The 21,638-nt window shown below is 57.3% G+C and overlaps 2 protein-coding genes across 4 annotated transcripts; both read right to left on the reverse strand.

Moving 5' to 3' along the window:
* Positions 1–416: 416 nt before the first annotated feature.
* Positions 417–2,599, reverse strand: LOC135179071 (uncharacterized transmembrane protein DDB_G0289901-like). The gene is made up of 3 exons (XM_064150441.1): positions 2,557–2,599; positions 1,703–2,268; positions 417–1,522 (listed from the first exon to the last, which is right to left on the reverse strand). Exons 1-3 carry the CDS (start codon positions 2,597–2,599, stop codon positions 1,085–1,087), a joined length of 1,047 nt encoding a protein of 348 aa, XP_064006511.1. The 3' UTR covers positions 417–1,084.
* KLHL8 (kelch like family member 8) lies at positions 417–19,998 on the reverse strand. 3 transcript variants are annotated; one of them, XM_064149551.1, is made up of 12 exons: positions 19,882–19,996; positions 15,396–15,645; positions 12,476–13,024; positions 10,828–11,014; positions 9,778–9,921; positions 8,899–9,010; positions 7,732–7,900; positions 6,109–6,268; positions 4,230–4,431; positions 2,491–2,986; positions 1,595–2,449; positions 417–1,486 (listed from the first exon to the last, which is right to left on the reverse strand). In XM_064149551.1, the coding sequence occupies exons 2-10, from the start codon at positions 15,603–15,605 to the stop codon at positions 2,863–2,865; spliced, it is 1,857 nt and encodes a 618-aa protein (XP_064005621.1). In that variant the 5' UTR covers positions 15,606–15,645; positions 19,882–19,996; the 3' UTR covers positions 417–1,486; positions 1,595–2,449; positions 2,491–2,862. The 3 variants fall into 3 exon arrangements, with proteins under 3 accessions (XP_064005621.1, XP_064005620.1, XP_064005622.1); XM_064149550.1 differs by having other exon boundaries at positions 1,595–2,986; XM_064149552.1 differs by lacking the exons at positions 4,230–4,431; positions 6,109–6,268 and having other exon boundaries at positions 1,595–2,986; positions 19,882–19,998.
* Between the last annotated feature and the right edge of the window lie 1,640 nt (positions 19,999–21,638).

Here is a 21,638-nt window from a genome sequence, read left to right on the forward strand (position 1 = left end):
CAGCCTGTCCTCAGAGCAGAGCTGCTCCAGCCCTCTGTGGCCTCCTCTGGACTTGCTCCAACAGTTCCATGTCCTTCTTGTGCTGGGGGCTCCAGAGCTGTCCCCAGCACTGCAGGTGTGGTCTGAGCAGAGGGGCAGAATCCCCTCCCTGCCCCTGCTCCCCACACTGCTGGGGCTCAGCCCAGCACAGGGCTGGTTTCTGGGCTGCCAGCTCACCTTGCTGCCTCACGTTAAGCTGCTCCTTCCCCAGCACTACCATTCTTCAGCTCTCCTCTCTGCCCATTCTCCACCCAGCCTGGATTTGTGACTGTCCCAACCCAGGTGCAGGACCTTGCATTTGGCCTTGGTTGCCCTCCTGAGGCTGGCAGGGGCCCAGCTCTGCAGCCTACTGCAGGCACAGCACGAGGGAGGTCCTGTGAAGTAGAAATGATTTATTGCAGAGTTTCAGTATGTACAGAACCATTCACTTTGCCCCTGCCTGCTCCCCTAGCAGTCACAGAAGAGCTGAGTGATGGCAACTCAACAACAGAACATGCCTTTGCCTGCTCCTACTGCCCTGTCTCTTGCTTGCTGCTCCACCTGCTCCCTTGGAACAACCTGGTAACGTCAGCCTTTGGTCACAAAGGATTGGCAGGTGCTGGGCTCTTCCAGGTGCTGCAGGAAGAGCAAGCCTCAGTCCTTCCAGCTGGCCTTTCCTGGGCATTCCAGCTTTCTGGCTGCCCACCAAGCCCCAGGAGCTGTCACATTCCAGGTTATTTTCAGTTCTTCTTGCTGCTGACTCTTTGGTTTGGAGAGACTTGAACTCAGCTACTTGTTTAGGGGCTTGATCTTCCTGGCTTAGCTGTCTTAAATGTACCTCCAGAGCTCCCACCACAGAGGAGCTGCTGCTGGGCACTGACCCCTCGGAGCTGTCAGCTCCTAGAGCTGCATTTCAGAGTCCTTACAGAACACTGCAGCTCTCCTGGGCTGGGCAGGGAGCTGCTCTGCTCCGCTTGTCTGCAGCTGTGCCAGGGACGTGGGCACCTTCCGCTGCTCCAGCTGCTCTGCCGCCCCAAGCCCTCCAACAGGGAGGAAGTGCTGAAGGCTACACTGCTGGAAAGCAGTGCCCCGAGCTGGTACCAGACTCCTCCAGGAACCAGTGCCCTGAACTGGCACCAGAGACCTCCAGGAACCAGTGCCCCGAGCTGGCACCAGAGACCTCCAGGAACCAGTGCCCCGAGCTGGCACCAGAGACCTCCAGGAACCAGTGCCCCGAGCTGGCACCAGACACCTCCAGGAAACAGTGCCCTGAGCTGCCACCTGAGACCTCCAGGAACCAGTGCCCTGAGCTAGCACTGGAGACCTCCAGGAACCAGTGCCCCAAGCTGCCACCGGAGACCTCCAGGAAACAGTGCCCCGAGCTGGCACCGGAGACCTCCAGGAACCAGTGCCCCGAGCTGGCACCGGAGACCTCCAGGAACCAGTGCCCCGAGCTGGCACCGGAGACCTCCAGGAACCAGTGCCCCGAGCTGGCACCAGACACCTCCAGGAAACAGTGCCCTGAGCTGCCACCTGAGACGTCCAGGAATCAGTGCCCTGAGCTAGCACTGGAGACCTCCAGGAACCAGTGCCCCAAGCTGCCACCTGAGACCTCCAGGAACCAGTGCCCCAAGCTGCCACCTGAGACCTCCAGGAACCAGTGCCCCGAGCTAGCACTGGAGACCTCCAGGAACCAGTGCCCCGAGCTGGCACCGGAGACCTCCAGGAACCAGTGCCCTGAACTGGCACCAGAGACCTCCAGGAACCAGTGCCCCGAGCTGGCACCAGAGACCTCCAGGAACCAGTGCCCTGAGCTAGCACTGGAGACCTCCAGGAACCAGTGCCCCGAGCTGCCACCGGAGACCTCCAGGAAACAGTGCCCTGAGCTGCCACCTGAGACCTCCAGGAACCAGTGCCCCGAGCTGGCACCAGACACCTCCAGGAAACAGTGCCCTGAGCTGCCACCTGAGACGTCCAGGAACCAGTGCCCCGAGCTGCCACCTGAGACCTCCAGGAACCAGTGCCCCGAGCTGCCACCTGAGACCTCCAGGAACCAGTGCCCCGAGCTGGCACCGGAGACCTCCAGGAACCAGTGCCCCGAGCTGGCACCGGAGACCTCCAGGAACCAGTGCCCCGAGCTGGCACCGGAGACCTCCAGGCAAAGGAGGTGAGGCTCAGCACCTGCCTGCTGTGCTCCAGGGCTGTGGGGCTGAGGCTCAGCAGCAGCCTGCTGTGCTCCAGGGCTGGGGGCTGAGGCTCAGCACCTGCCTGCTGTGCTCCAGGGCTGGGGGCTGAGGCTCAGCACCTGCCTGCTGTGCTCCAGGGCTGGGGGGCTGAGGCTCAGCACCTGCCTGCTGTGCTCCAGGGCTGTGGGGCTGAGGCTCAGCACCTGCCTGCTGTGCTCCAGGGCTGTGGGGCTGAGGCTCAGCACCTGCCTGCTGTGCTCCAGGGCCATGGGCCGAGGCTCAGCACCAGACAGCTCTGCTCCAGGGCTGTGGGGCTGAGGCTCAGCAGCAGCCTGCTGTACTCCCTCCTCACTCCTGCCTGCTTTCCACAGCTCGATAGTGAGTCCCTTCAGCATTTCCTCCTCAGCTGATTCTGCAGTGACAGCTTCTTCAGAAGTGCAGCTGCTGGCAGGTTTTCTCCTGTGAGCCACACTTTTATTCCAAGTTTTTGCAGGCTTTCCTCCATCCCCAGTGACAAAAGGCCACCAAGAGCTTGGCAGCTGCAGCAGGTTAACGTTTTCACCAAAGACAATGCAGGTTTTCTTTCTTCACCACGAAGCACCCAAGGTGCTGAGCAGCTTTGCAGTGCTTCCCCTCTGGACCCCAAGGAGGCAGCAGCTCACATGCAGTCCACCACGTTGCTGGAGCCTTGGCCCACATCCCGGATCTGGCTGCTGAGACAGGAGCACACAGCTACGCCTGCCCCAGCCCTGCAGTGTGACACCGAGCCCACCAGCTCCCACCTGAAGGAGAGGGCAAAGGGAAGAAAACAAAGAGTCAATCCCTGGCTTCTGAGCAGCCTGCAAGTATTTGTGTGTGCCTGAAAGGCTGGCACCCAGCTTGGCAGTGCACCCCCTGCACAGTGTACCCCCTGCAGGCATCACTCCTCTGCAGCAGTGGCAGCAGGAGAGCAGCTCCACGGAGAGAGACCTTGGAGTGCTGGTGGGCAGCAAGCTCTGCACAGGCCAGCAATGTGCCCTTGTGGCCAGGAGAGCCAAGGGCAGCCTGAGGGGGTATTGAGAAGTGTGTGGCCAACAGGGCTAGGGAGGTTCTTCTCTCCCTCTGCTGTGCCCTGCTGAGAGCACAGCTGCAATACTGTGTCCAGTTCTGGGCTCCCCAGATCAGCAGAGACAGAGACCTGCTGGAGAGAGCCCAAGGGAGAGCCACCAGGGTGAGTGGGCGCCCTCCTGTGGACACCTTCCAGCACTGCAACATCTCTCTTGAATGGAGGAGCCCAGAACTGGACACAGCACTCAAGGGGTGGCCTGAGCAGTGCTGAGCACAGGGGCACAAGAACCTCCCTTGTCCTGCTGCCCACACTGCTCCTGAGCCAGCCCAGGATGCCATTGGCTCTGCTGCCCACCTGGGCACTGCTGCCTCATCTTCAGCTCCTCTCTCCCAGCACCCCCAGCTCCCTCTCTGCCTGGCTGCTCTCAGCCACTCTGTCCCCAGCCTGTAGTGCTGCTTGGGGTTGTTGTGGCCAAAGTGCAGAACCCTGCACTTGGCCTTGATCAATCTCATCCCATTGGCCTCTGCCTATCCATCCAGCCTGGCCAGGTCCCTCTGCAGGGCTCTCCAACAGCTCCACACCTGCTCCTAGCTTGGTGTCATCTGCAAACTTACTCATGCTGGACTCAAACTCCTGGCCCAGTGAGGGTGGTGACACACTGGCCCAAGTTGCTCAGGGAGGCTGTGGATCACAGATCTTGGATCACATCCTGTGATTCTGTGATCCACAACCACCCTGGAGGTGTTCATGACCAGATTAGATGAGGCCTTGAGCAGCCTCTTCTAGCGGGAGGTGTCCCTGCCCACAGTGAGGGGGTGAAACTGGATGAGCTCTGAGGTCCCTTTCAACTAAACCATTCTATGATAGAGGACGAGGGATGGAGAGGAGGAAGAGGAGGAGGAGGTGGTGCTGTTCACTGCTGTGCTTTGAGAGAAGCAGAGTCCAGTGCCTCAGGACAGCAAACCAAAAGGAGTTACCTGTTGACCAGGGGATCAAAGGCCTCCACTGTGTTCAGGTAGGCGTTGCCATTGTGGCCTCCAACAGCAAAGATCTTGCCCATCAGGGTGGCAATGCCCACGCCCCCCCTGGGGGTGGTCAGCTCTGCCACATAGTCCCACTTGTTCCTGCGTGGGTCAAAGCGCTCCACCGAGCTCAGCGGAGAGTTGTCATCGAAGCCACCTGCAAAGGACCAGCACAGCCTCAGCCTGCAGCCACTGCCAGTGGCCAGGGGGCTGCTAGCCAGCTCTGTTTGCTTGTAGGAGTTGATCTGACAGCTGTCCCTCCTGTCACACCATCCCGGGATGCACCCGCTTGGAAGAGACCTCCAAGCTCCACCCAGCACTAAAGCACATCCCTAAGCAGCAGATCCACACCGTGCTGGAAGGTGACTCCAGCACTGCCCTGGGCAAACCATTCCAATGTCTGGGAACCCTGCCAGTGTAGAACTAGTTCCTAGCACCCAGCCTGAGCCTTCCCTGGTGCAGTCTGGGACCATCTCCTTCGGTCTCGTTGCTTGCCACCAAGGAGCAGAGGCTGCCCCCTCCTTGCTCTAACCTCACTGCAGAGAGCAAAGAGGTGGAACAGGACACTGAGCTGTGCACGGCCATAGACCCACTTGAGGGCAGGGAGGGGATCTAGAGGGATCATGACAGGCTTAAGAGGACAAGTGACAGCTGCATGAAGTTCAGCAAGTCACAGTGCAAGCTCCTACAGCTGGGTCAGGCCAAGCCCAGGCACAGATTCAGGCTGGATGCCTTAAAAAGCTCCAGGGATGAGGCTTCCACCACCTCCCTGGGCAACCTCTGCCAGGCTCTCAGCACCCTCATGGGGAAGAATTTCTTCTACCATCCAGCCTGCATCTACCCACTTCCAGCTTTGCTCCATTCCCCCCAGTCCTATCACTACCTGCCACCCTAAAAAGTCCCTCCCCAGCTTTCCTGTAGCCCCTTTCAGATACTGGAAGGCTACAAGAAGGTCTCCTCAGAGCCTTCTCCAGACTGAACAGTTCCACCATGAACGAGACAAGGTAGAATTTGATTCAAATTCACTCCAGAACCTGATGCTATCACTGCTTACTGTGGCCACATCCCAGATTCATAGGTTGAGTTGGAAGGGACCTTCCAGATCACCCAATCCCAACCCCCAGCCATAGGCAGGGACACCTCCCACCAGCCCAGCTTGCTCAGGGCCTCATCCAACCTGGCTTTCAACACTTCCAGGCTTGCAACCTCCACAGCTTCTCTGGGCCACCTGTGCCAATGCCTCACCCCCCTCATGGGCAGGAATTTCTTTCTAATGCCAAAAAACAAGAGCCTATTTTCTAACCAAGCAGCAGGGTTCTTATACACAGCTGTTGGGACAGGCTGCCCAGGGAGGTGGTGGAGGTGGAAATGGCCTGAAATTGTGCCAGGGGAGGGTTAGGTTGGAGATCAGGAACAATTTCTCTGCTGCAAGAGTGGTCAGGGATTGGCAGAGGCTGCCCAGGGAGGTGGGTAGGAGGTCTCCTCAGAGCCTTCTCTTCTCCAGCCTGAATAGCCCAAACTCTCTCAGCCTGTCCTCATAGCAGAGGAGCTGCAGCCCTTTGCTCACAATCATGGCCCTTCTCAGGACACATTCCAGCACCTTTGGATCATTCCTGTCAGAGGGGCTCTGGAACTGGACACAGTGCTCCGGGTGGAGTCTCACCAGAGCGGTGCAGAGAGGCAGAATCCCTTCCCTCACCCTTCTGCCCACACTTCTCTTGCTGCAGCTCAGTTCAGACCCAATCATGGGTCAGGTTTAGCTACACCCCAGAGCCTGCAGCAAGGAAAGGCCTTTGGCAGAGGCAGCTGTGCAGGCTGTCAGCTCCCTACTCACCGACGACGTACAAGCAGCCGTGGAGCTCGCTGACGCCGTTGCCAGCTCTCCTCTGCCCCATCTCCTTCACTTCCAGCCACTTGTCCAAGTGGGGGTCATATTTCTCCACACTGGAGAGAGAGGCCACACCATCATTGCCACCCACAGCATAAACGTGGTTCTGGAGAGCAGGTGCAGAAAGGAAGGTGAGTTGTGGGGGGTGTGGAGTCACTCAGCTTCCCACCAGCAGCCACACAGGCAGCAGAGCGTGGGCTGTCCACACAGCCCTCAGGGGGTTCCTCTAGTTAGAGCCCAGAGTTCACTGGACCCCAGCTTGGAAGGGACCCCAAGGATCAAAGAATGTCAGAGGCTGGAAGGGACTTCCAAAGCTCATCCAGTCCAACCCCCCTGCCAGAGCAGGGTCACCCCAGACAGGTCACACAGGAACACAGCCAGGCAGGTTTTGAGTATCTCCAGAGAGGGAGACTCCATAACCCACCCTGGGCAGCCTGTGCCAGGGTTCTTGCACCTTCACAGGGAAAAAATTCCTCCTCATGATTAAATGAATCCTCTGCTCCAACCTAAGTCCCAGCAGAGTTGTAGTGAGCTGGCCCAGCAGGCTGGCAAGCTGAGTGCCAAACTGGCCCATGGAGAGGACTCCTCTGCTTCCCTTGGGATACAATTCCAGTGTCTGGCTGTGCTCATGGGGAAACCTTTTCTTCTGGAGCCCAAAGGGAATCACCCCAGCAGGAACCTGTCCCCATCATCTCTTGTCTGTGTCATGGAGCTCCTTGTCCAAAAGGAGTCTCCATGCTGCTGGCAGCCACCCTTTATGTGCTGGTCCATGGGGAGGAGGACTCCCCTAAGCTGCCTCCTCTCCAAGCTGACCAAACCCAGCTCCCTAAGCCTCTGCTCACAGGGCACATTAACGATCTAACAACTTGCCAATGCTCTCTTCCAACCAAAGAGGTGAAGAAGCTGGGCAGAGCATCCATGGTGACAAGAGGAGCTAAGGTGCAGATGCCTTCAGAGCATCCATGGTGACAAGAGGAGCTAAGGTGCAGATGCCTTTAGAGCATCCATGGTGACAAGAGGAGCTAAGGTGCAGATGCCTTTAGAGCATCCATGGTGACAAGAGGAGCTAAGGTGCAGATGCCTTTAGAGCATCCATGGTGACAAGAGGAGCTAAGGTGCAGATGCCTTCAGAGCATCCATGGTGACAAGAGGAGCTAAGGTGCAGATACCTTCAGTGTCATTAAGCACAGCAATCACAACAAAGCAGACTTTGGGATGAGACATGAAGCCTCAGCCTGACACTGTTAGAAGAGGGCTGCTACCTGCCCCCAGTGCCTCAAAACAGGCTTGCAATGCGGGGCAGCTCAACTTGGCAGGAGGAGCATTTGCCTAACTATCTCAGTCACAGATTGGGTTGGGAAGGGACCTTAAAGATCATCCAGTTCCAACCCCGCTGCAGGCAGGGACACCTCCCTCTAACCCAGCTTGCTCAAGGCCTCGTTCAACCCAGCCCTAAACACCTCCAAGGAGGCTTGCATAGGATTTTGATGACTGGAGGTGCTCAGCCCCACTCTGGTGTGCAGCTGTGTCCCTGAGCTGGCCCCAGCTGGGCAGGCCAGGGTCACTCACCATGAGGGCCACGGAGCCCACCCCTCCACGGGGGGTGTTCATAGGGGCCACGGCGCTCCAGCGGTCGCAGTCGATGTCGTACCTCTCCACGTCACTGAAGCAGGTGTTGTCATCCAGCCCCCCTATGGCATAAATGGGGCCACCAAGGGAGGCCAGGGCGATGCCTCTCCTAGGGAAAGCACAGCAGCAAGACCTCAGTGCAAGCCCTGAAGGGATGCCAAGGGAGAAGAGATACCAACTGCCACCGCCGCCTGTCTGGCACCTGCTCCAAGCTATGGCACGGACGTAGAGAGCATGGGAGAGGTCAGCTCTGGAGTAAGTAATCACTGAGTGGCTTGGGCTGCAAGGCACTTGAAACGTCATCTAGTGCCAGCCCCCTGCCATCAACAAGGGCATTTCCTCCTAGACAGCAATGAGGTCACCCCTGAGCCTCCTCTTCTCCAAGCTGAACAACCCCAATTCCCTCAGCCTCTCCTCATCGGGTTTGTGTTCCAGGCCTCTCACCAGCTTCATCAGCCTAAAAGAGTTGGTCTCTAAGAGAGCCTCTCCCTAAGCTGGTCCTAGATCAACTTGCTCAAGGTCTCATCTAACCCAGCCCTGAACACTTCTAGGCTTGGGGCCTCAACAACTCCTCTGGACAACCTGTGCCAGTGTTTCACCACCCTCGTGAGCAAAAATTCCTTCCTCAGGTCTCATCTCAATCCAGCTTCTTCCAGTTAGAAGCCATCACCTCTCCTCCTGTCATTCCACATCCCTCAGCACCACATCTCTGGCTCTTTCAAACACCTCCAAGGAGGAGGATTCAGCCAGGAATGCTGACCCTTTGGATAGGCCTTTCAGGGAAGAATTTCTTCTCATATCCAACCTAAACCTCCCCTAGGGCAACTTGAGGCCATTTCCTCTTGTTTTATCACTTGCTACTTGTTGGAAGAGCCCAACCCCACCTCACTGCAGCCTCCTCTCAGGGCAGGCAATGAGCTCTGCCCTCAGCCTCCTCTTCTCCACAGCCTGGCTCCTCCCCAGCCCTCTTCTCCAGACCCTTCCCCAGCTTTGCTGCCCTTCTCTGGACCTGCTCCAGCCTCTCAATGTCCTTCTTGGAGTGAGGGCCCCAAAAGTGAGCCCAGTATCAGAGAGTGGGATGTGAATCTCAGCTGAGGGCACACCTACCTCTTTGTGTTCATCGATGCCTTCATCATCCACTTGTTTGTGAGAGGATCAAACACTTCCATGCTTCCCAAGTGCTCATTTCCATCGTGGCCACCTACTGCATAGACTTTACCTGAAACACACAGACCCCACTCCAGTCACAGAGATGCCTTGGCCACACTTCAGGTCTCATTTACATCCCTGCATGGAGACAGAAAGCTCAGCTGAAGGCTAAAGCTTTGCAATGTTTTCAACACCAGGGTTTTAGGAAGTGTATTTTAATAGGCTGTACTCAACCAAAGATCTGTTCTGATGTGGACTTCCATACAAAGCTTGAGCCAAAAGTCTTCCCCTAACTGGAGTATTGCAGGTCAGGTCACTTTGGGATGTTTTTCTCAGTCCCTTGAGACGTTCTACAGGGAGGGAAAAAAAAAGATCTCTGGCCTGCTGCAGCCCCACAAGGGAGCCACAGAAAAAGATGGAGTGGAACATCTGCCTTAGGAGGACAGCCTGAGGGAGCTGTGGCTCTTCAGCATGGAGAGGAGGAGCCTGAGGGCTGCCCTCATGGATGGCTATAAAGATGTGCCAGGAGGCTGGAGCCAGGCTCTGCTGGGTGATGCCCAATGACAGGACAAGGGGCACTGGTGGAAGTTAAAGCATAGGAAGTTCCATGGGAACGTGAGGAGGAATTTTTTTCCCTGTGAGGGTGACAGAGCCCTGGAACAGGCTGCCCAGGGAGGTTGTGCAGCTTCCTTCTCTGGAGACATCCAAAGCCTGCCTGGGTGTGCTCCTGTATGACCTGTCTGGGGTGACCCTGCTCTGGCAGGGGGGTTAGACTGGATGATCTTTGGAGGTCTTGTGACTCTGTGAAACAAGAGCCGCTTGGATGGGGTTACTGACCTCCCACGGAGATGACCCCCACGTGTCTCCTCCTGCTGTTCATCTCGGGGCCAAAGAACCAACCGTTCCTCCTGATGCAGTAACACTCGATGCTGCGGAAGGGGTCCCCCGAGCCTCCTCTGCCTCCAACACAGAACAGCACACCTGCAGGAGACACAACGACACTGCCAGGGAAGCAGAAGGCAGGAGAGGGCTAAAGCCTTACACAGCAGAGTGACCTGAACTGGTACCCAGCAGTCTGGGAGAAGCCCTACTGCCGACCTGCCTATGTGGGTGCTGCTGGATTTTGGCCTCGGCTTGCTGCCATGGCAACGAACTCTCTGTGCTCTTGGCAAAAACAAAGCACGTCTCAGATGTGCTTTGGGGGATTTGGCTCAGCTCAGGGAGACAAACGGGGGCGTTGTTAAGTACAACAGTGTGAAACATTAGGACTTGCAGCCTGATTTGTATCGCTCCTTTATGGTCTAGGGTGAGCCCAAAGGGGTTCAAAAGTCAGCTCAAGCTTCTCACATCAAAAGGTGAGCACTTGCTGGGTCGGGTACAGCTTTGAGCTGGGCATTGCATACCTCAACAGCCCAGCTTTGAGAGGTAGCCCATCAGGATAAACGAAGAATGCTTGGGAGAAAGGCAGTGGCTGCTAAAGGGCTGCTAGGAAAAGGCAGCCCCTAACTGCCAGAGGTACTCAAAGGCTTCCCCAGTGCTCATCACACCTTCACAGAATGGGTTGGGTTGGAAGGGACCTTAAAGATCGTCCAGTTCCAACCCCTTGCCACGGGCAGAGACACCTCCCACTAGCCCAGCTTGCTCCAAAGGCCTCATCCAGCAGCTCCAGGGAGGGGACATCCACAACCTCCCTGGGCAGTCTGCGCCAGCATCTCGCCACCCTCGCTGGCAAGAATTTCTTCCTCATCTTCCAGCCTCAATCTCCCCAGCTCAAGCTTTTTGCATTCAGTCCCAATCCAACCCTTTTCCAGCAAGCTCTCTGGACCCCTGCACACCGCTCCCTGCTCACCACTCCCTGCCGATCACCAGACACACATTGAAATTTACCAGCGGTCTGCTTCCTTGGTGTTGTGCGAATGGAGTACTCAAAGTCTGGCACTGCCCTGCTGCTCAGGTGAAGGTGGTAGTTCCTTGCTTCATCCAGCAAATCCCTACATTTTAGATTCTGCTTGACAATCTCTTCCTTTGCCACAACCCCCATAAGGAAGCAAACGGGCAAGAGAGGCAGCCGTACCTGACAGAAATGAAGACAGTTGGAGTCACAGCTGCAGGGGCCCAGGCATTTTGCAGTGCAGGGCAGGCAGCCTCCAGCACAGCTGCCTCAAACAGTCTGTTTTACACCCTCACAACCACTGCCTGTGAAGCCTGAGACACTGAGGCAGCCAGCACTTTGACAGGAGCAGGCAGGCTGATGGTGTTTAGGTTAAGCTCAGCTCAGGGACCTCCCGACGCCTGCGTGTGTGTCTTTCAGAAGGGTTGGAAGGGAGCTCAGGAAGCAGTGGGGTCACATCAAGCCTCAAGGTTTAAACTGCAAACTCCTTCTGGATGCCACAGGCAGGGAGCAGTGACAGTCTAGTGAGCACTGTCAGCTCTAGCACATTCCCTGGGCTGCTCACAGGGCTCCCATAGCTCACTAGCAAGCACTGTCAGCTCACTAGCAAGCACTGTCAGGTCTAGCATGCTCCCTGGCCTGCTCACAGGGCTCCCACAGCTCACTAGCAAGCACTGTCAGCTCTAGCACGTTCCCTGGCCTGCTCACAGGGCTCCCACAGCTCACTAGCAAGCACTGTCAGCTCTAGCATGTTCCCTGGCCTGCTCACAGGGCTCCCACAGCTCACTAGCAAGCACTGTCAGGTCTAGCATGCTCCCTGGCCTGCTCACAGGGCTCCCACAGCTCACTAGCAAGCACTGTCAGCTCTAGCACGTTCCCTGGCCTGCTCACAGGGCTCCCACAGCTCACTAGCAAGCACTGTCAGCTCTAGCATGTTCCCTGGCCTGCTCACAGGGCTCCCACAGCTCACTAGCAAGCACTGTCAGCTCTAGCATGTTCCCTGGCCTGCTCACAGGGCTCCCACAGCTCACTAGCAAGCACTGTCAGCTCTAGCACATTCCCTGGCCTGCTCACAGGGCTCCCACAGCTCACTAGCAAGCACTGTCAGGTCTAGCATGCCCCCTGGCCTGCTCACAGGGCTCCCACAGCTTGGCCTTCTGGTGAATAAATGCACAGAAGGTTCTAGAAGCAGCACAAGGTGCCAGGACACATCTCAATGACAGTTTTGGTTGCCTAGCCGTGGACAAACCCTCCACAATAGCCCTGCTCTGCTTTACTTGAGTACAAATACTCACCAGCAAGGGAAGGGAGTGCTTAAGGCAGCAGCAGCAGCAGCAGGAGGCCAAGTGAAGTGATGGCTTTTAAGCTCTCCACAAGTTTGTGCTCTCAAGAGAGCTGCAGCTGTGTGTGGGCTCCCCACCCCTCGGCCAGCACCAGGAGAACTCTTCTCTCTACACAAAGGAGAAGGCTTCTTCCTGCCGGTCAAGGGCTCTAACCTGCTTCCACTGGCAACTCCCAAGGGTCAGCACTGGCCAGCCGAGGCACCAGCTGCTAAGAGCCATTCTGCCCTCGACACCTACCCAAGCACAAGCAGCTGCCGAGCCAGCCGAGCCAGCGCCCGGCCAGGCAGCCAGTCCGCCCTACCTGGGCCAGGATCTCATCCAGCCAGGCGGCGTGATGCTGGGGGTTGGCCAGCAGCCACTTGATGGCAGCGTTGTAAACCTGCTTCTCGTTCTCAATGTTCAGGTCGCTGGAGGAGAGCAGCTTGTGGAGGTGCTGGGGGGAGACGCTGACAAAGTCCTCGCACTCCACCACCTGGGCGAAGTGCTCGCAGGCGTACTGGTCGGCCATGTCCATCAGGTCGATGCGGTTGTGGCTCTCGGCGAAGGCTCTGACTGCCAGGCAGTTGGAGGGGTGGAAATGCAGCTTCATGTACTCACAGCAGGCCTTGGCCACCAGCTCCACCTGGAGAATGCAGGCGGCGTAGAGCAGAGGCTGGACGTTGTCCACCGTCAGGGTGAGGCGGGAGGAGTAGACGAACTTCACCAGGTCCTCGATGGCGTCGCCGTCGAAGTCTCTGATCTCGATCAGGCTCTGCTTGGCCTCGGCCATTTCGGACAGGAACATGGCTCTGAAGTAAGGGATGACGCAGGCCAGCACCAGTTTGTGGCAGGAGATAAGCTTTGAGCCCACCTGTAGGAACACAACACCTCCAGCCTTTTACTGGACTGCCAGGTTCAGCCACCAGAGGAGGGACAGCTCAGCTGGAAGAACGACCCTGAGCTCTAAGAGCTGCTGTCATTTGGGCAAGCTGACTGCATTTGCCCTGCTCTTCTGGCATAGAATCATAGTAGGCTGAAGATGAGGCAGCAGTGTGCCCAGGTGGCCAAGAGAGCCAATGGCATCCTGGCCTGCATCAGGAGCAGTGTGGCCAGCAGGACAAGGGAGGTTATTCTTCCCCTGTACTCAGCACTGGTCAGGCCACACCTTGAGTACTGTGTCCAGTTCTGGGCCCCTCAATTCAAGAAAGATGTTGAGGTGCTGGAACATGTCCAGAGAAGGGCAACAAAGCTGGTGAGGGGCCTGGAGCACAAATCCTATGAGGAGAGGTTGAGGGAGCTGGGCCTGTTTAGCCTGGAGAAGAGGAGGCTCAGGGGTGATCTTATTGCTGTCTACAACTACCTGAAGGGGCATTGTAGCCAGGTGGGGGGTGGCCTCTTCTCCCAGGCAACCAGCAATAGAACAAGGGGACACAGTCTCAAGTTGTGCCAGGGTAGGTATAGGCTGGATGTTAGGAAGAAGTTCTTCACAGAGAGAGTGAGTGGCATTGGAATGGGCTGCCCAGGGAGGTGGTGGAGGCACTGTCCCTGGGGGTCTTCAAGAAAAGACTGGATGAGGCACTTAGTGCCATGGTCTAGTTGACTGGTTAGGGGTGGGTGCTAGGTTGGACTGGATGATCTTGGAGGTCTCTTCCAACGTGGTTGATTCTGTGATTCTAACCAAACAGGTTGGTAGAGACCTCTGAGCTCAGCCAGTCCAACCTAGCACCCAGCCCTAGCCAATCAACCAGACCATGGCACTAAGTGCCTCAAAAGTGCATCAGATCAACAGACCTCAAGCAATCTCAGCTGTAATTTGGCCATCAGAGCTGGGCAAGGCCATTAAAGCAACAGCACCAATGCAGGGAGCTTAGAATCACAGAATCTTAGAAGGGATTGGGTTGGAGAGGACCCTGAAGGCCATCTAGGATCAGCAATGGTTTGGCCAGAGAGAGCAAGGCAGGGATTGTCCTCTGGGCTCAACACTGGGGAGGCCACAACTTGAGTGCAGGGTTCAGTTTTGGATTCCTCGCTGCAAGAAGGACATTGAGGGGCTGGAGCAGGTGCAGAGAAGGGCAACAAAGCTGGGGAAGGGTCTGGAGAAGAGGGCTGGGGAGGAGCAGCTGAGGGAGCTGGGGGTATGCAGTGTGGAGGAGCCCGAGGGCAGAGCTCATTGCTCTCTACAACTCCCTGAGAGAAGGCTGCAACCAGGTTGGGGTTGAGCTCTTCTCTCTTGTACCAGGTGACAGAACTAAAGGGAATGCTCTCAAGTTGCCCCAGGGGAGGTTTAGGTTGGACATGGTCTAGATGACTGGACAGGGCTGGGTGATAGGATGGACTGGATGATCTTGCAGGTCTCTTCAACGTGGTTGATTCTATGACATCAGAAGAAACTTCTTCCCTGAAAGGGCTCTCAAAGCCTGCCCAGGGAGGTAGTTGAATGCCCATCCCTGGAGGTGTTTGCAAGAGACAGAGACATGATGCTGAGGGCCATGGCTTAGCAGTGGACTTGGACTGGATGACCTCACAAGTCTTTTCCAGCCTAAATGACTCCATGAGTCCCTGTACTCACATGAGTGCGACCTGCCTGGGGAGCAGTCAGTTGAGTACAGAAAGCAAACACACACTGAAGGAGGCTGCAGATTAAAAGGAGAGGAGCAGATGGATGGTTCAGTGGGAGTCAATTACATCATTCCAGAAGGAACAATTCCCAGGCCCACCAAGTGTGGAAAAACCCCCACCCACCAGGGCAAAAGCAGATGGTGGGCATCTGCCACTCTACGCCTTCTACCAGGGAGCTGCTCACATGGCAGCAGCAGCAGCAGAGTAGGTGGAATTCCATACTTAACTCCTTGGAGCACAGCAAGTCTCCCTGCCTGCTCCCACGGGTTGTCACTCCAAATAACTGCAGCACTGAGGCAAAAAAGCTGCCAGCAGCCTGTCTGCTCTACCAGGAACAGCCTCAGTGCCATTCTCACCTTCAGAGATCCTCAGTCTGCCCATATCCCACTCTCTAATTAGAGCTTTGTGTTTAATTGCCCAGGGAGGTGGTTGTGGCTCCATCCCTGGAGATCTTCAAGGTGAGGCTGGACAGGGCTGTGGGCAACCTGCTCTAGTGGAGGATGTTCCTGCCGAGCACAGGGTGAGCTCTGGAGGTGCCTTCCAAGCCAACCCATCCTGGCATTCTCTGATGTGTTCACAGCTCAATGGTCAGTGCTGCATGAACAGAGGTGTGACAACCTTACCTTCAGGGTGACATCACACAGCTCTCCAGCTTCAAAGAAGTGAAGAAGAGAGCTGTGAAAATCCTTCCAGGCCTCATTTGCTTCAAAGACAAAGATGTCATCTTCAGCATCACTGTTGGTAGCCCTCATTTGCTGCTGCTGCTGCTGCTGCCTTTTCCCCTTTGCCAGATGTTGTTTTGCCTGCTCTGGGACCATGGATTCCGAAGCCATCAGCTGTTTCTTCTGTCAATACATCAACCTTCAAAAGCTCCTGCAAAGACACAACCCAGAAGTCAAGTCCTACACTGCAAGAATCATAGAATCAAGCAGGTTCATACAGACCTTCAAGCTCAGCCAGCCCAACCTAGCATCCAGCCCTGCCCAATCAACCAGACCATGGCACTAAGTGCCCCAGCCAGGCTTGGCTTCAACACCTCCAGGCACAGTGACTCCACCACCTCCCTGGGCAGCCCATTCCAATGCCAATCACTCTCTCTGACAACAACTTCCTCCTAACATCCAGTCCAGACCTCCCCTGGCACAACTCAAGACTGTGTCCCCTTGTTTTGTTGCTGCTTGCCTGGCAGCAGAGCCCAACCCCACCTGGCTACAGCCTCCTTTCAGGGAGCTGCAGACAGCAATGAGCTCTGCCCTGAGCCTCCTCTGCTGCAGGCTGCACACCCCCAGCTCCCTCAGGAAGTTCTGTTCTGTCTCCTGTTTGAAAAACCAACACAGAAACAGCAGAGCAGACACAAGGTGCTGCTGCTGCTGCTACCCAGCACTTGGATTGCTACTGAGGAGGTCACATCTTGAGTCCTGGGTTCAGTTTTGGGCTCTTCACCCCAAGAAGGACATTGAGGGGATGGAGCAGGTCCAGAGAATGGCAACAAAACTGGGGAAGAGTCTGGAGAAGAGGGCTGGGGAGGAGCAGCTGAGGGAGCTGGGGGTGTGCAGTGTGGAGGAGCCCGAGGGCAGACCTCATTGCTCTCTACAACTCCCCGAGAGGAAGCTGGAGCCAGGTGAGGGTTGGGCTCTTCTCCCTAGTCTCAGGTGATAGAAGGAGAGAAGCCAGGAGAGGGTCAGACTGGAGAGGAGGAAAAATTCCTTTGCTGCCAGAGTGGTCAGGGATTAGCACAGGCTGCCCAGGGAGGTGGTGGAGTCTGCATCCCTGGAGGTGTCCATGAAGCTGCAGATGTGGTGCTTCAGGTTGTATTTCAGTGCTCATGGTAGCTGGGTTACAGTTGGACTCGATGATCCAACCTTAATGATTCCCTGATTCCAATTACTGAGGCAGGAAGTTATTATCATAGAATCACAGAATCTTTTGGTTGGAAGAGATAACTTTAAGATCATCACATCCCACTGCTAACCCAGCACTGCCAGGTCACTACTAAACCATGCCCCTCAGCACCACATCTACATGGCTCGTAAATCCCTCCAGGGATGGGGACTCCACCACTGCCCTAAGGAGTTTGCTCCAGGGCTTGGCAACCCTCTGGGGGAAGAAGCTTTTAAATCCCTCCAGGGATGGGGACTCCACCACTGCCCTAAGGAGTTTGCTCCAGGGCTTGGCAACCCTCTGGGGGAAGAAGCTGTTAAATCCCTCCAGGGATGGGGACTCCACCACTGCCCTAAGGAGTTTGCTCCAAGGCTTGGCAACCCTCTGGGGGAAGAAGCTTTTAAATCCCTCCAGGGATGGGGACTCCACCACTGCCCTAAGGAGTTTGCTCCAGGGCTTGGCAACCCTCTGGGGGAAGAAGCTGTTAAATCCCTCCAGGGATGGGGACTCCACCACTGCCCTAAGGAGTTTGCTCCAGGGCTTGGCAACCCTCTTGGGGAAGAAGCTTTTAAATCACTCCAGGGATGGGGACTCCACCACTGCCCTAAGGAGTTTGCTCCAAGGCTTGGCAACCCTCTGGGGGAAGAAGCTTTTAAATCCCTCCAGGGATGGGGACTCCACCAGTGCCTTGAGGAGTTTGCTCCAGGGCTTGGCATCCCTCTTGGGGAAGAAGCTTTTAAATCACTCCAGGGATGGGGACTCCACCACTGCCCTAAGGAGTTTGCTCCAAGGCTTGGCAACCCTCTGGGGGAAGAAGCTTTTAAATCCCTCCAGGGATGGGGACTCCACCAGTGCCTTGAGGAGTTTGCTCCAGGGCTTGGCATCCCTCTTGGGGAAGAAGCTTTTAAATCCCTCCAGGGATGGGGACTCCACCACTGCCCTAAGGAGTTTGCTCCAGGGCTTGGCAACCCTCTGGGGGAAGAAGCTTTTAAATCCCTCCAGGGATGGGGACTCCACCAGTGCCTTGAGGAGTTTGCTCCAGGGCTTGGCATCCCTCTTGGGGAAGAAGCTTTTAAATCCCTCCAGGGATGGGGACTCCACCACTGCCCTAAGGAGTTTGCTCCAGGGCTTGGCAACCCTCTGGGGGAAGAAGCTTTTAAATCCCTCCAGGGATGGGGACTCCACCACTGCCCTAAGGAGTCTGCTCCAGGGCTTGGCAACCCTCTGGGGGAAGAAGCTGTTAAATCCCTCCAGGGATGGGGACTCCACCACTGCCCCAACAAGTTTGTTCTAGGGCTTGACAACCCTTTTGGGGAAGTATTTTTTCCCTGCTATTGTTACAAAATCTGGTCAAGCCTGCTGAGGGAAGACCAAGACACTGCCTGACACTGCTCTGAAAGTTTCTAAGGAAATCAGCTCAGACTAACTCCAAAACCTGGGACTCAGCTGGTTAAAGAAGGTGGCTCCAGCTCCATTACAAGCACTGGAAGCTGTATGTGGCTGATCTGTTATGGTTCTAACACCACACAGGAATGGCTTCTATTTCCAGAACGTGACAGAAAGTCACATCCCTCTGAGTTTTGTAGCTTCCACCACCACCAAACAGCCAGGAACAACCAGGCAAAGGAGGAAACACAACCTGTGAAGCTGGAGGCCCTATCTGGTCTGTCAACCACCTCCACACCCCTTGTGAGAATTAGCTCCAGGGCCAGTAAGCAATCAGCTTGAGCAGAGATGGGAAAGTGGAACCTACCAAAGCAGGAAGGAAACTCAAGCAGGCAATAGAAAGAGCTGGTGGAGCTGCAGCATAGAATCCCAGAAAGGTCTGGATTGGCAAGGATTCCAAAATCATTTGAGTTCCAAGCCTCTGCCTCCTACTAGACCACCTTGCTCACGGTGCCACCTATCTTGGCTGTCAACACATCCAGGCTTGGAGCCTCCAGGAGTTTTCTGGGCAGCCTGTTCCAGCCTGTCACCACCCTCACGGAGAAGAACTGCTTCCCCTTGTCTCATCTTGAATTCATCCTCTTCCAGTCTGAAGCCATCACCCCTTGTCCTTTCGCTTCCACGCCTCTGTCAGCAGTCCCTCTGCAGCTCTGCTGGAGGTCCCCTGAAATACTCATCTATCTGAGAAGGAAGGAGAGGCTGGGAACTCCTGCTGCTCTCCCCAGCAGCTGGTTTGGAACACAAGAAATACTAAGCCTGGGGCAAAGGACGCGTCTGCTTTTTGCCAGCAGCGAGCTGGTCTTCCCCCGGGGCTGTGGTCTCCACAGCTGTAACTCACAAGGGAAGCTGTAGTGCGGTGGGGGTCAGGCTCTTCTCCCAGGCAACTTGTGACAGGAGGAGAAAGCACGGCCTGAAGCAGCACCAGGGGAGGTTTAGGGTGGACGTTAGGAAGCACCGCTTCACGGAAAGGGTCGTTAGACACTGGAATGGACTGCCCAGGGCGGTGGTGGAGTCGCCGATCCCGGAGGCGTCCGAAGCAAGATTGGATGTGGCACTGGGACGTGGTCTAGTCCATGGTGGCGGTGTTAGGTCAGAGGCTGGACTCGACGAGCCCAGAGGTCCGCTCCAGTGATTCTGCGATCTCCAAAGGTGCGGGGCTCGCAGCTCGGATTGTCTGCGTGGGTCTGGCTCCGTCCTCCAGCCGCTGGGCAGCCAACAGCCCTGTGCACAGGCAGGACCTGCCCCGACGGCCGTGAGAGGCCAGCCCCGGCTGCCTGCTCTTGCGGGGGGTGATCCGCACCCGCTGCGGCTTCGCCCACACCAAACCCAGGCACGGTTCGGCTCTCTGCAGCCGGCCGCGCCGGTAACCGTTCGCGACGAAAGCCTGCCGGGGCCCGTGCCCATCGCCGAGGCTGTGCTACCTCCGGTGGTCTGTGGGCGGCTGGAGGCCTTCCAGGGGCAGGCACAGCGGCGGTGGGCTGCGGAGAGGAGGCAACCCGGCCCGACCGGCCGCGCCGAGCAGACGAGCCCGTTCCCCCCGCACCTGAGGGCAGGTGAACGAGGGCAGCGGCACCGCACCACGGCGGCGGCGGGCCCCGACCCAGCACCAGCGCAGTACCGCGACACGGAGCGGGCGGCAGCAACAGCAGCAGCAGCAGCGCGGCCCCGGGGGTGGGGGGGGGCACAGCTCTCCCGCTGCGGGGTGGAGGGGGAGACGGGGACGGTGGCCTTGCCACCGGGGAAAAGAAGACCTGGCACCCTCCCGGTGCCCGCCCCGCTCACCTGCGCCGCTGCCGGTGCTGCTGCTCCCGCCGCTGCTGCTCCCGCCGCCAGCGGCCAGGGTCCGGCGGAGGCCCCGGAGGAGGGTGCGGGCAAGCCCGCGCCGGGCAGAGCGGCGGGAGCGGGGGGGCGCATGCGCCGGGAGCGGCGGCGGGGCGGGGCGGCGGCGGCGGGGCGGGGCGGCGGCGGGGCGGGGCGGCGGCGGCGGGGCGGGGCGGGGCGGCGGCGGGGCGGGGCGGCGGCGGAGGCGGGCTGCGGGGGCGCTCCTGAGCAGCCGCGGAGGGCAGTGGTTGTTGGGGGCCGCTCTTGAGAAGCCTTTGAGGGGAGGTCGTTGGGGGCCGCTCTTGAGGAACGTTCAAGGGGAGGTCGTTGGGGGCCGCTCTTGAGAAGCCTTTGAGGGGAGGTCATTGGGGGCTGCACTTGAGAAGCCTTTGAGGGGAGGTCGTTGGGGGCTGCACTTGAGGAGCCTTCGAGGGGAGGTCGTTGGGGGCCACACTTGAGGAGCCTTCGGGGGGAGGTCGTTGGGGGCTGCACTTGAGGAGCCTTCGAGGGGAGGTCATTTGGGGCTGCACTTGAGGAGCCTTTGAGGGGAGGTCGTTGGGGGCTGCACTTGAGGAGCCTTCGAGGGGAGGTCGTTGGGGGCTGCTCTTGAGAAGCCTTTGAGGGGAGGTCGTTGGGGGCTGCACTTGAGGAACCTTCGAGGGGAGGTCGTTGGGGGCCGCTCTTGAGAAGCCTTCGAGGGGAGGTCGTTGGGGGCTGCACTTGAGAAGCCTTCGAGGGGAGGTCGTTAGGGGCTGCACTTGAGGAGCCTTCGAGGGAAATACAGCTTCATTCCTTAACTTCCAGGTGGCTGACTCTAGTCTGGGTCATTTTCTTAAGGGGGGTGTGTGTGTAACTCCCAAAGCTTCACGCAGAGGCAGGCAGAACAATTCCTAATACCATCACCCAGTTCCCCCAAATGAGTTCCAGTTCTGCTGCCCCCAGCACAAGAAGGACATGGAGCTGCTGGAGAGGGTCCAGAGGAGACCACAAAGATGATCAGAGGGCTGCAGAACCTCCCCGTGGGGACAGGCTGAGAGAATTTGGGCTGGTCAGCCTGGAGAGATGAGGAGGCTGCAGGGAGACCTCAGAGCAGCCTTCCAGTACCCGAAGGGACTCCAGGAGAGCTGGGGGTGAACTTCTGACAAGGGCTGGGAGTGCCAGGATGAGGGACAATGGCTGTGAGCTGGGAGAGGGGAGATTGAGAGTGGACATAAGGAAGAAATTCGTGAGACACTGGCACAGACTGCTCAGGGACAGTGTGGATGCCCTCTCCCTGGAGGTGTTGAAGACCAAGTGGGAAGAGGCCTTGACCACGCTGGGCTAGGGAGAGGTGTCCCTGCCCATTGGATGCTCTTGAAGGTCTCTTCCAACCCAACCCATTCTGTGATTCAATGAAAATCCAAACTAGTGCAGTCTCTCAGGCCACAGAGGTCAGAGTGAACCCCACATTGGATAGTGCAGGAACTGTTCTCTGTGAGCTCAGAGGGAGAAGGCTCTGGAAGAAAGGAGAAGGCTGTTGCAGCAAATTCCTCCCCAGCTGCCCAGCAGCTCTGGCTCACACGGGGCATTTGGCTGCAGGAAGATGTTTCCCCATGACAGGTTCGTTTGAGCTGCTCTCTTTGTAGTGCCTCTGCCTGCAGCGCAAGGAGGATTGAGTCCTCATCTTGCTGCGCTTCAGGCTCGGCTTGAGAAGTCCAAAAGAGTTAGCTGGGGATGTT

Source organism: Pogoniulus pusillus, chromosome 10, assembly GCF_015220805.1.
Source record: "Pogoniulus pusillus isolate bPogPus1 chromosome 10, bPogPus1.pri, whole genome shotgun sequence".
Taxonomy (NCBI): Eukaryota; Metazoa; Chordata; class Aves; order Piciformes; family Lybiidae; genus Pogoniulus; species Pogoniulus pusillus.

Bases quoted from the DNA above. Each gene is read 5' to 3' on its own strand.
- KLHL8 (XM_064149551.1), bottom strand. From the start codon at position 15,605: ATGGCTTCGGAATCCATGGTCCCAGAGCAGGCAAAACAACATCTGGCA. The intron at 9,922-10,827 runs GTAAATTTCAAT...TGTCTCCTGCAG, and splicing joins ACCAAGGAAGCAGACCGCTG to GTGTGCTGTTCTGTGTTGGA. The intron at 4,432-6,108 runs GTGAGTAGGGAG...GGTCCTTTGCAG, and splicing joins CGGCTGCTTGTACGTCGTCG to GTGGCTTCGATGACAACTCT.
- LOC135179071 (XM_064150441.1), bottom strand. From the start codon at position 2,599: ATGCTGAAGGGACTCACTATCGAGCTGTGGAAAGCAGGCAGGA. The intron at 2,269-2,556 runs GTGAGGAGGGAG...GCTGAGCCTCAG, and splicing joins GCTGTGGAAAGCAGGCAGGA to CCCCCAGCCCTGGAGCACAG. The intron at 1,523-1,702 runs GTCTCCAGTGCT...TGTTTCCTGGAG, and splicing joins CGGGGCACTGGTTCCTGGAG to GTGTCTGGTGCCAGCTCGGG.